Genomic DNA, 12,539 nt, shown 5'->3' with positions numbered 1-12,539 from the left:
GGCAGCAGCGGAGGTGACTGGTGGTGGGATGGTGGTGGTGAACATGGTGGCAGCAGGGTCGGCGGGACCCCAGGGCGTCGGGGCGGTGGTGGTGAACATGGTGGCAGCAGGGGGTGGAGGAGGCTAGGACAGTGACGGTTCCAGTGTCGGCGGCGGAGGTGGTGGCAGACCTGGTGTGGGCAGCGGCGTCAGCGGTGGAGACGTCAGGGAGGTCCTCCGGGTCCTCGTCTGTATCAGACGGGAGATGGTTTGGGTCCCAGAGGCCTTTGACGAGCTGTTAGTAGGTGTTTAGAAAAATATGTTAATCCAATGAATTGTACTTCACATAATGTCAAACTGTTTTTCTGCTAACTCACCTTTGAGTCGTCCACCGCTGTCCTGTCAAGCGGGAACAGGCCTGTAGAGCGGAACCCGCTTTTGATGGTATTGGGCGTACAGGCCTGCTCCACCGCATACTTCAGCACCGCTGAAAAGTGCCGCTTGCCCAGCACCAGGTCTCCTCGCACCAACCCCATCTCCCGTGCCAAACAGGAGAACGCCGCCTTCAATGAACCGTACACCGCCACGTCCAGTGGCTGGAGCACATGGGTGGTGTGCGCTGGCAGGCACACCACCTCGATCCTGTTGGCCCGACAGAAGTCGACCACCCCCTTCCCAACATGGGCCTCATGCTGGTCCATGAAGAGGAGAACGATCCATCCAGCTGTGGAATCTTCAAGCAAAAAAATGCTTTATCATTACTGGAAGGGTAAGTGTCCCAGTTTAATCGGTAGTGTAACGTTAGCATGGCTAGTAGGGGTCCGGGTTGTTTGTTTATGTTAGCTTGGCTAGCTACCGTGGTGCGTCTGGCTATCTGTAGCTAGTTTGTATCTTTGATGTTCTCAACCAAGGTAGCTGACATTTTTTTATTTCATGTAACGTATAGGTTAATCATTCCCAAAGGCTTAATGACCCGCAGTTAAAGCCATGGATGGTGGTGAGGAATGATGGGGTTGTCTTGGGAGCCCACTGCAATTGCACAGCTGGACTTGGTGAGAGCTGCTCCCATGTGTCAGCTGTGTTGTTCAGCATATGGCAGCATAACAATGGCAGAAATGAAGCGATAGCTGTAACATCTAAGAAGTGCAAGTGGGCCACCCCAAGTGAGGACTCTGTAAAGAAAGTGGAGTATCAGCAGGGCAAGGACATCATTTTTAACAACTCTCAACAATATAAAAAAGACAATCTTGAAGGTCATTCTGCCCCCCAGCTTTCCCACCTCTGACCGCTGCTGAGCAAGCCCAACTCTACAACACCCTCTCCCAATGCCGCACACAAGAGGAGCAGATCATCAAACCAGTAGTCCTGTCTGTTGTCAAAGAGTATGCAGCATCCTATGTGCCAAAGGCTGTCATGCTGGATCTACCAGAACCCCTCACCAACCTGTATGACAAGCAGGCAAGAGACCTCAACCTGGCAGAGTTACAAGATCGAGCAGAAGCACTATTTAAAGACATAACTGTGACCAAAGAACAGGTACAGAACATATTTATTTTGTTTAAAATAACAGGAGCTAATAACTGAAATCTAACTTAAAATGTTATGTGTAACAGTTTGGATCGTCATGTTTTCAGAGTGATATTTTAGAGGAGGAGACCCGAGCCCAGTCCAAGTCCAAAACCTGGTTTGAGCAAAGGAGTGGTAGGGTAACAGGATCTACCTTCAGAGCAGCCACAAAGACAGATGTCAGAAAGCCTGCAGTGTCTCTGATAAGACAAATGTGCTACCCAAAGTCCCATAGTTTCACCAGTGAGGCTACCAGGTATTCATGAGCATAGAAGGATTAGGGTAAAATAGGGCATGCAGTGTGTATCTGCTCCTATGTGTAAAAATGTCATTTCCAGATGGTCAAGTGAATGTGATGTATGTAAAAGAACAGGGAGGGTAAATCCAGGAAGTACTATTCTAAAAAAGCAGGAGTGTAAAACCAAGTAGTATCCTTTTTGAAAGTGCAGGGAGGTACCAATGTGGGGTGGCATTACTATTGTCCAAAACTAATGTTATTGTTGTTTCTTCAGATGGGGATGTCAGCACGAGGAATTGGCAAGAAAATACTATGAAATGCAGCATCGCCTCTCACACACGGATGTCATGGTAGAAACAGCTGGATTCAGGATTTCACCCCTGCACCCATTTATTGGGGCCTCACCTGATGGATATGTTTCCTGCAGCTGCTGTGGTTCAGGTGTCATAGAAATTAAGTGCCCATTTTCTGTAAAGGACCTTTCTGTTAATGAGGCAGTACATTCTGTTGCTCACTTTTGCCTTGAAAAACATGCGCAAGAAAAAATTAGACTGAAGCGGGACCATGCATACTATCATCAAGTGCAGATGCAGCTATTTGTTACTGACAAACCATATTGTGATTTCATTCTGTGGACTGAAAGGGGAAGCACTTCACTATTTGTTGAACGCATCACACCTGATGTGGCATTCTTTGACAAAGAATTGGAATGTGCTCGTGACTTCTTTAAAAAATGTATCATTCCAGAGCTGCTAGCCAAGTACTTTTCTGCGCCAAAATCAGCAGCAGCAGCTGATCATAGTCAACAACAGTGGTGCTACTGCCGTGAGCCAGAAGCAGGGAACATGTTGGTCTGTGCATCAGGTTTTTGTTCAGTTAAAAAGTTTCACCAAACCTGCCTTCCCATGAAAAGGGTCCCAAATCAGTGGGTATGTCCCAGCTGCCGAAAAGTAATCAATGCCCCAAAAAAGAAAAAAACCTTAGTGAGGAGACTGTGAAATGAGTAAATAGTAGTAGCTGATACTGTGCTATCTTATTTATGAATAAACAGTTGTTAAACCAGTATTGTTTTGTTCCCCATCATTAGTATTAAGTATCTGTAGCAATCAGGGATATGAAACATGGGTAGGCCATTCATATTAAACACATCAGAACAAATATCTGGTTGGGTGGAAACTCAAGTTAGAATGGGTGGATGGTGAAGCTTGATCTGTAAAGAGAAACAGAATGCGATCGCATTATAATAGTGAGTGATCAAAATGATCAAAAGTAATGTCACAACAAGCAAGCAAGTGAGAGTCACAAAGGTTTATTTGCTGTATCTGTAGCCAGTCACATCAGTTTACTGTACATCCCCAGCACCACAGATTCAGACACATTTGTAAGTGCACAACATATGCTCACAATCTTGTCAAGGTAGGACACATCATTTTCTCTGTCTATGTCTGTGAAACTTATAGGGACAGTGCTTTGCAACACTGTGCATTTTTGACGGAGAACTCCTATTATTACTCTTTCAATATGTATCCTAAGAGAGGCTAGACATCTGGTGTTCCCCAAATCAACTGGATCTAATTGCTTTTTTCCCCCGAGTAAATGCTGGAATCTTTAATTCAGCTTGGCATCTCTGAATGGACTCTGTAACCAGTAAACCTCTGTCTGCTAAAACTACGTCCCCTGGGAGCAAATAAGATAAAAAGTTACTTTGTTCTGTGATGAACTTATCACTTCTGCGACCTCCCCATCCAGTGGAAATGAAACAAATGGAACCTTGAGGGCAAATTGCAATTAAATATTTGATTGTGTGGTGTGATTTGTATGATGAGTAACACTAAGCACTGGCTAGCAATCTACTGGGTTTCTCTAAAAATATTTCAAAACAATCTATTATGCAAACTGTCTTTTCAAAGCTACTGTTTCGAAATGCATATGGAAGAGATTTTCTTAAGTATTCTCTGCCAGGCCACAACACAAGACTTGGCACCAGTCTACAATGCATCACACTAATACAATGTTTGAAGAGCTTTGAAACAGTGGTTGAGTCAATGCCAAAATAAAAAGCCAAAAATTCAAAGGACAAGTTCATTCTGAGCTTTATTAAAGTTAACATGTACTGCTGAAAACATGTTAAACCAGATTTAAGTTTGAGAAAAGGAGCCACAATATGAAAAATTGCCATGAGAATTGAATATGTTGATAAACCAGTGAGAGTATTAACTCTTTTATCATCGTTATGCAAGCTCATCTCATTCAGTGTAGTCCTATTAATTTTTTCTTTCAACAACATATTCTCAGTCCTCAAAGCTTGGCATTCTTGCTCAAGAGATTGGATGCGTTTACCGCAGGTTTCAGTGCTGCATGGTGGAGTTGCTGGATCATCCTCATGGAGAACAGGCTGGACATCATTTCCAGGTTCTTCATGGGTAGATTCAAAAGGCTCTGTGGTGGGAGTTTGGTCTGCAGTAGGGTCCTTGTTGCCGTCTTGGGGACAATCGGTTGATGCTCTGGTGAAAACACAAAAGTAGTATATTAAGAGTATATGTATACACTACTGATGACAGTTTGTCATTTTTTTTATCAATCACTCTCTGTTTTCTGCAGTATATACTAGCTTTCTTTAGTAAGTAAGTAAATTGTATTTGCATAGCACATTTACATCATAATATATATTATACATAGATAGACATTGACAATGACAATCACATGCATAGTCAGTGGCTGCCAAATGCAAGTCGCTAAAGGTGTGTGTGATGATTTCAAACCAGTCACAGATGTTATGGTTTTTAGCTCATTGGGTGTTATTAAATCTACAATATATTGTGCGAAAACTTTTTGGTTTATAATTTTACCAAGTCCATGCAAGTGGGGTTTAACAGGTTAAGGAACTTTAATATATTCACCTGAGAGGGATGGCTTTTTGCAGATAGAGCAGACAAAGCTATCTTCTGTAGCTTTGCTTTCTGTCGTCTGTTGAAAACCTCATTTTTCTTTTCCTCTTCTCTGGAGATGGCACGTAGTTGAAAATAGATGGAACAAAGTCCGGACTCAAGGGATTATCACTCTTTCTCCCTACAAAAATAAATAGAAACATTTCAGTATTGAACTGGGTTTTGTTTACTACGTTAGCACTAGCTTACAAAATATGACATTGTTAGCCCCACGAATTGCATGCTGTAATTCAACTAGCTAGTATTAAACTGATCAGAAACCACAATTATAGCCTATTAAATAATGAAGATACTTATGTTAGTAAGCTTTATATTCGGTAACTTACCTGATATGAAGTGATCGCTGCACAAGCGGAATCCAACGGCTGGGGGGTCTCATCTTTCAGCCTTGTTTTGCTTGCTCCTAGCTCTTTTAATGGCACTGATCCACCTAGCTCGCCTCTCCACATCTTTAGGAATGCGGTAAAACGACAAACCTTTCTTTTTCCCTCGTTTATTTGTGCAACCTGGTGCACAACAGTTATCTACCATGTTTAGCCTTCTTCACCACCACAGTCTGCCAATCTGCCGAATGCTGCCAAAATGGCGTTGCCCACGGTTTCCTGTCCCGCAACGTCATCCCCGGAACTCAATACGTTACACATATACATTTTACCACATATTTTCACAAATCTTGTTTAAAGTCTTCCCCTATGTCATTTAGGGCGAAGGTTAAACCCTCCCCCGGCGCCATTTTTAAATATTCTTCCGGTATCGCTAAAATATGCTGTGTGTTGACATACTTACTCGGTAGTTGCTTTGTTCGCTGGTCAACAAATACTCTCCACGGTCAGAGATCAAAGAGGACAAGACAAGGTTGTCAGAGGTATTTATAGTTTTTATTGACCTGGAAATAATTAATTGCATTTGATCGTAAAAGGTTAACTGTACAGATTACTGTTACCCACGAAATGAACGTTTCCCTATGGCAGGGAGCACTGTACGGAACACTGTTGCTAGCTTCCGTAAAATAATCCACGAAATGTCAAAAGATAGGGAATAATCTTAAACACATTTCCCTTTCTAACATAAAAACATCAGAAAACAATAAAAACACTTACAGAACTGAGCTGTATTTGGGTAATGGTGATGGTTTTATTCACCCCTTGCAGACACGTGACTTAAGTCACGTGACGGCAAAAAGATGGGAGACGGACGGCAAATTACATTATGTCATAAAGATTATGATGAACTGAACACCATTACTATAACATCTTTGTAGTTCAATATATTGCTGCTTGGGGTCTGATAGTCAAAGAAGATCCCAGTGGTGTTGTTAGATGAAATGGGTCATGATCGCAAATGTAAAGTTATTAAAACTGGTGGTAACAGCAAGGGGAGATAAAGTTACGTTAGGCTACTGTAATTAACATTATGGTAAATGAACACCCATAAGTATTTCTGGACTAAAATATTGCAAAGCGATTTGGTTACTTTATTTGTCTTGCTTTTATCAGTTGTAACATAGTCAAAATGTTAAGAATGTCATATCAGAACATGAAATAATAACTAGCTGCCACACTTAGAAGCTAGCTATTCTAGCTAACGTTTATCGTAGCTCATAGTGCTAGGGCTAATGTAACTCGTCAGTTTGTACGTTGCCCAGCGAATAAACGTACTTCTTACATGTTTTAAGTTAAAGAATTGAAAGAAATAGGAAATTAATATAGGAAATTAAAAAAAAACTTGAACGGTATTATCTGTTTACATTCAGATCTTGCCAAAGACTTTGCCTAAGTGCTATCTGCCGTCCTGTTCAGAGCCTATGGTTGCTATAGCAACCGCTGCTGTGCTTCATACACTGAGGAGATAAGTATGCAATTGTGGTTGAAATACTCCCGAAACACAAAGAAAACAAACCAAAATATATCTATGCAAGAACATGGGATGTTGTATTTTAAACAATAAGCCAACAGTCGTGGAAGGGCATTACTACGGTTAAATCTCACTATAATCTCCTAGCTGTGCGATATGTCCCATTAAAACCCATTGATTTGATTCGTGTTCTTGCCGTCCACTAGGCTATTTTGCTGTGGCGCGAACAAAACGTGACGTCACTTGCAAGGGGTGAATACAGTTAGCAGCTAGCATGTTCTGTAATATCTTCATTGAACTCACGTTATTACAGATATAGCTTCTAGCCTACTTTAGGAAATAGAGTGAAACTCACCAAAACAGTCATACTATTGAAAGCACCACGAAATTGTCGCTTAGATGTGATAGAACAGACTCGGTTTGGTGATAGAAAAGACGTGAAAGGTGTTTAATTCCTATATAGTTCGGTGCCCGTATGTTGTCCCATGATGAATGATTTTGCGTCTTTTCCGTTAGGTGAACTTGCTCGCGTCTAACTCATACTAGCTCGTGGCTAGGAAGGCGTCTTAAAGGGGCAGTAACATTAATTTAAAAGTGGTGATCATACAAATGATTAAAGTTGAAGGCTTTTGGTAACAAGTGTATTTATTAAGAAATGTCTTATATATTTATTACTATATATTCATTTGTATGTTAATTTAGTCTGTTTATTATTCTATTTTGAACCATTCAGTTGTGACCAAGCATGGAGATTTCTTGGTCACACTTATCTGTGAGCTACAGGCATAAAAACAAGACAAATTTGTCAAACCCAGCTAGTTAGACACAATTGTTCTTTTATAGCTGCCCTCGCACACTTTTCATTTCGCTGGATATTTTATTCAACTGTTTCTCAGCATAATGTATGTATGTGAACAGAAAGTAAGACATTCTTACCTTTTTTTTTCCTTTTCCAGGAACCGAACTGAAGATGCTGGGATCCACCATTTTAAAGACGACTTGAGGCAAAAGGACATCTTGACAACCCTCAGCTGCAAAGCAGAACCAGCCCCTCTGGGCGCTTAAGGACAACGCCAGCTTGATAGAAAACTGGGGGGCAGTTACCTTTGGGGTCTAGTGTTTCCCTGTCCCTTATATGCCTTGTGAATCACTGTTTTAAATCGGAGATGCCGACCACAGTCTTTGTTTGTTGTTTCCGATAGTATTTTGAAATAGCCTCTTATATAGTTCTGTTAATTGGGCAAAATGTCCTGCGTGAGAGTGTGATTAGTAAATGATATACCCATGGCTGTATTTTTGTGCTGCACCTCAAGCCTTGTCCATACAGTCACCAGCTTGTTCAACGCATTTCTTGTCAGGCCATTATTCCTAGTCTACCTGTTCAAGTGGAAGCATTTGATGGGTTTACTTTCTTTCTATGTAGTGCTACTCTGTGTGCTACTTTGTGTGTTTTGTTGGAAGGTCTGTGGAAAATTGTGTTTATAAGGCTTAGCTTGACCTAGGACCTTGGACCATGGCGAGTTTTAGAGTGTGCAAGTGAGTTTATGCTGTGTAGTCATCTTTTTTTGGTGGTCTTGGTCCTTTGTAAAATAGAAACTTTTTTTATGTTGCCCTCTGTGTGGGGTTGTTGAGGTGCCAGTATCTGTCCTCTGAAATGGAAAACAAAACAAAAAACCTCACAACAGCATTGGTGTTTTGCAGAACTTGCATAGAATTTGTGACATGATTGACATAAAGGTTTTTAGCATGTATTCAACATTAGTCGGAGTACTAAAATTCAAGATCAATGACTGTTTTGAGGTGACTGAAACAAAGTACAATCAAGATTCCTGTTAGGGAAAAATAATCTTCATGGCCATTCTTCATGACATTGCAGTATGTTGTCATTTGTGCTCTCATCAGAGTATTATCATTGCAATTTTTCATACAGACACAATATTTTTTACTGTAATTTGTTTGATTACAAAATGAGTATTGTGGAGTTTGGATTGGATAACAAGAGGGAGATCTTAGTCAAAATTGCACTAGACGGCATTAACATTAGGATTGGATTCTGATTAGCAGTCACTGTTTTAGCTACTCTCCACCTCAGTCGCTCCAAGGCCTTCATGCTCTGTACTGGTTGACTAATGCCTACCCTGCAATGTGGTTTGTTAGTACATCACTTCAATCTGTGAAACGCATGAATTTGACTTCAAATGTTGTTTTAATAGAAATAATTGTCGTTGTGATTTATTTATGTGGTCCCTGTATATGCATTTAAAATAAATGCTTCATCAATTCAGTATCTGAATATATGTCATTGCTATTTTTTCAACTGGGTCAGAGTTTGTGGAACTGAGAATTGTTATGTAGTTCTGGATTAATCCTAGTTGAGCACAAATAGTTTCTGTGGGAATTAAGTCATAAACAATACAAACCAGTGGTTAATTTTTCCGGCTCGACGATAGTTTGACTTAGAAAAAAATCTGTTATTTTATAGCATGTTAGCCTATGGGTTTTGCTTTGCTGTCTGAAGGTGAGCCCTTTATTGTCACTATAAAATGGAAATACAAATTCTAAACTAGAAATTGTCATACATATCCAGCATAGCATTCAAACCTAATCTTTGTGCTGGACATGGAAACAACCTTTAATACTCGTATGGTGTAATTCTGAACTTTGACGTATCATGGTAAATGACCACAACACTACGTCGCCGCAACATTACTTGCGTTACCAAGTGGCAAAGTTAGCAAAATTACCAAGCCACTACGTTGCGGCAACGTAATTTGTTTACTTAATGGCAACTTCCTGTAGGCAACGTTGTGGCAACGTCACTCACAGTACCAAGAGGCAACGTTATCAAAATTACCAAGCCACTACGTTGCGGCAACGTAATTTGTTTACTTAATGGAAACTTCCTGTAGGCAACGTTGTGGCAACGTCACTTACACTACCAAGAGGCAACGTTATCAAAATTACCAAGCCACTACGTCGTGGCAACGTAATTTGTTTACTTGTTTACATGACCAAATGGCAACTTATAGGCAACGTTGCCATTTGGTCGTGTGTTAGCTATATAATGTTTATAAAGTTAATCCTTCTCACAGATACCCACCAAGGCAGAATATGCCACTTGGAAGTAAGCTTACCTTTCCTAAAGGATCTAATGGCTACGTAAGTTACCCAACTTTGTGGTTTTTTTGTAATGGTATTTTTCTTATTGATGTTAAATACATATAGAAAAGTATTGCATAATAAATTATGCAAATTATAATAATACAGACAACTTTTAGATTTTTTTTTTTGTCCAATAGCAATTATATATTGGTTAAGATCAGTGTTGGGCAAGTTACTTCAAAATCGTAAAGTAGTATAACTGACATTTCAAAGTAATTCATTACATTATAATATTACTGTCTCTGAATTGTAAGGCATTACACTACTATTGTATTACTTTTAAGTTACTTTTACCAAAATATATCAGAAATATGGATTTGGAATTCTAAATGCAGTTTATTATGCTCAATGCAGCTCATTGGACTTCTAATAGAGGGTGATGTGGTATAACATAATGACTGAGCTAGGCTTAAGGCTAACAACAGTAGAATGCAATAGGCGCAGTGATGGCTCATGATGCAATACAAGGAACAATCATAGCCAGAATTTTGTTAAAAGAAGACAAAAGGTCAAAGTCTGGTCAATTGTGATAGAAATGCTGTAACTTTAGGCTTAAGCCTACTCATTAAAATCAACAGAGAGCCCACTACCTGTATATTTTAACCCAAAACTTAGACATGTCAAGATAGGCTACACAGTGCAGCTGCTGGCCATTTTGGTGCCCTAACTGGTGAAATACAGTATTAATGTCATCATATGGGCGACTATAAAGATGTAATCTGCCTGTTCCCAGGGATGGGTAGTATTTTGGAAACATGTAATATGTATTTCAAATGCAAAATAGTATTTTGTCATTTGTATTTCATTGGGTTGAAGGAAATGGCTCTGTATTTCGTATCAAAATACTTTATTGGTGTGTATTTTTGCATTTTAAAAATACGGCAAAATACTATATGTAAAAAACACAAAAAAGTAGATACTACACACAGGTGTAATGAATAATTGGTAATTAGGCAACAATGGTTTATGTTCGCAATCAGCTAATGTGAGAACAGCTGTGTTCAACAACACTTACAGCTTTTCAGTGACGGCTATTGCTGAACCATCAGCTCTGGTCTGAAGCACTGGTGTGAAGTCGCATGCATAAGTAAAGACGAAAGCAAGTTTACCTGTGCAAGTTCACATAAGGACACTGACAAAGGCAACCATGTCCCATTGTCTCCATGCCAATCTTCAACAGAAAAATGTCAGATATCTCAACCACAATGACATCAATAGATATAGCTATACTTCCTTGAAAAGTATTTTGAGTAGGCTATTTTCTAAATACAAAAATACAGTATTTTATTTTGATACATAATATTTTGTAGTTTATTTTGATATATTAAAAATGAGGGTATTAGGTATTTTATTTTGAAATACATTCTGATGTATTTTTGCCCATCCCTGCTGTTCCCAGCATTAGCACAACACTTTGCGATGGTTAGCTTGTCACCTGTTAAGATATACATGGATTTCTATGCAACACAAAAACATGCGTGCGCAACCACGAGGCAGAAAGCACCATAGAACAGCATAGAGCAATGCAAAAGAGCAAAAGAATAAAATGAGTTTTTGTGCTGAAAACTGCACCAATTCGAAATCACAATGGTTAGAGAATGTTAAATATGTTCAATATCCCTAACGGAATGCATGTCTTCGCCAAAAATGACAAAATACGATGTTACATTAATAATGCAAATGAACAGCAAACTTTGAAATATAGTCTGAAATTACATGTTATTATCATTGAGACAACAGGGGTATACAATAAAATCTGATTGTAGCTTACAGCAGCCGACTATTTAGGTTAAGTTTATAACGTTGTGGACGGCCACCAAGCATCTTCTGCCTCACGGCTGCGCGCGCATCTAGTTTTGTTGGTAAACGGGAAACTTGTGTATATGCTAGGCCTAAGTGACTGACCTATCTGGGTGCGTTTGGAGATGCCTGATGAAATCAGACGTTGTTAAATAGGCATAATTTATCCTGGTGCCACGCACCTTGCATGTAGCTGTTCGCTTTGTGTTCCAAAATTTCCTTTGTGTACGAAGTTATTGTAACTGAAAGTAATGATAAAAGGCACAACTCCGGGAGGACTTCTTGTCACCATGGTCAATGCATTTTTTTTTATATATAACTGTGAGTGTGCGCACATAGCGCATGCGTTACGTTGCACATTATGGCAAAGGCAAAAAATTCACAATTTCGTCGCCGTTTAAAAAAAAAAAAAAAAAAAAACATAGTCCAGCATTTCTTTCGAAATTGAAATGAAGTTGTATGGACTGGACTATTTTTTTTTTTTTTTAAAAGGCGACAAAATTGTGAATTTCCAGAGCGTGTTACTCCACACTTGGCAATCGACTCCTACGGACTTTCCCCTAAAGACGCCAGCTGCAGCAGCAACATTTACGGAAAGGTACTGGCTTGATGAAATTCATTCTCGACTCTCTATCCGACCACATAAAGACCTCGGGATACTTCGGTTTGGCTTTAGGGACCCTCTACTCACTACCACGTAAGTGTAATGTTGTTTGGAACTGTAGAAGAGGTATAAAAATAGCGTTTTGTAGCGGCGAAATGACTTCCAGGCTAACAAGTTTTGACTAAAAACGGTAAAATCGAACTTTCTCAAAACACATCCGAATGACATGATTTTGATGTCAACTCAACGTATGTACTCCCAACCATCCGTAAATTGATCTAAAGTGCATTTTACTCCGGATAATTCCTTTAAGTACTAAAGACGTATCAGACTTTGGAGTAGAAAGAGGGTACTGTCTTTTTTTATTTTTTCCTGCTTCATTAACATT

At 39.7% G+C, this 12,539-nt stretch overlaps 1 protein-coding gene and 1 long non-coding RNA gene across 2 annotated transcripts; one reads left to right on the top strand and one right to left on the bottom strand.

The window, feature by feature from the left end:
* Positions 1-970: 970 nt before the first annotated feature.
* LOC125298263 lies at positions 971-2,826 on the top strand. The gene is made up of 4 exons (XM_048248966.1): positions 971-1,142; positions 1,250-1,515; positions 1,614-1,801; positions 2,058-2,826. The coding sequence occupies exons 1-4, from the start codon at positions 971-973 to the stop codon at positions 2,779-2,781; spliced, it is 1,350 nt and encodes a 449-aa protein (XP_048104923.1). The 3' UTR covers positions 2,782-2,826.
* A 1,034-nt stretch (positions 2,827-3,860) lies between these two features.
* On the bottom strand, positions 3,861-5,908 carry LOC125296988. The gene is made up of 2 exons (XR_007193909.1): positions 4,684-5,908; positions 3,861-4,287 (listed from the first exon to the last, which is right to left on the bottom strand). It is a non-coding gene; the product is annotated as an uncharacterized LOC125296988 (long non-coding RNA).
* Between the last annotated feature and the right edge of the window lie 6,631 nt (positions 5,909-12,539).

The sequence above is a fragment of the Alosa alosa genome, chromosome 7 (genome assembly GCF_017589495.1).
Source record: "Alosa alosa isolate M-15738 ecotype Scorff River chromosome 7, AALO_Geno_1.1, whole genome shotgun sequence".
Classification (NCBI taxonomy): domain Eukaryota; kingdom Metazoa; phylum Chordata; class Actinopteri; order Clupeiformes; family Clupeidae; genus Alosa; species Alosa alosa.
The sequence above is the reverse complement of the archived record's forward strand: the minus strand, read 5'-3'. Positions and strand labels throughout refer to the sequence as shown.

Bases quoted from the DNA above. Each gene is read 5' to 3' on its own strand.
- LOC125298263 (XM_048248966.1), top strand. From the start codon at position 971: ATGGTGGTGAGGAATGATGGGGTTGTCTTGGGAGCCCACTGCAATTGC. The intron at 1,143-1,249 runs GTGAGGACTCTG...TCTGCCCCCCAG, and splicing joins GTGCAAGTGGGCCACCCCAA to CTTTCCCACCTCTGACCGCT. The intron at 1,802-2,057 runs GTATTCATGAGC...TTGTTTCTTCAG, and splicing joins TTCACCAGTGAGGCTACCAG to ATGGGGATGTCAGCACGAGG.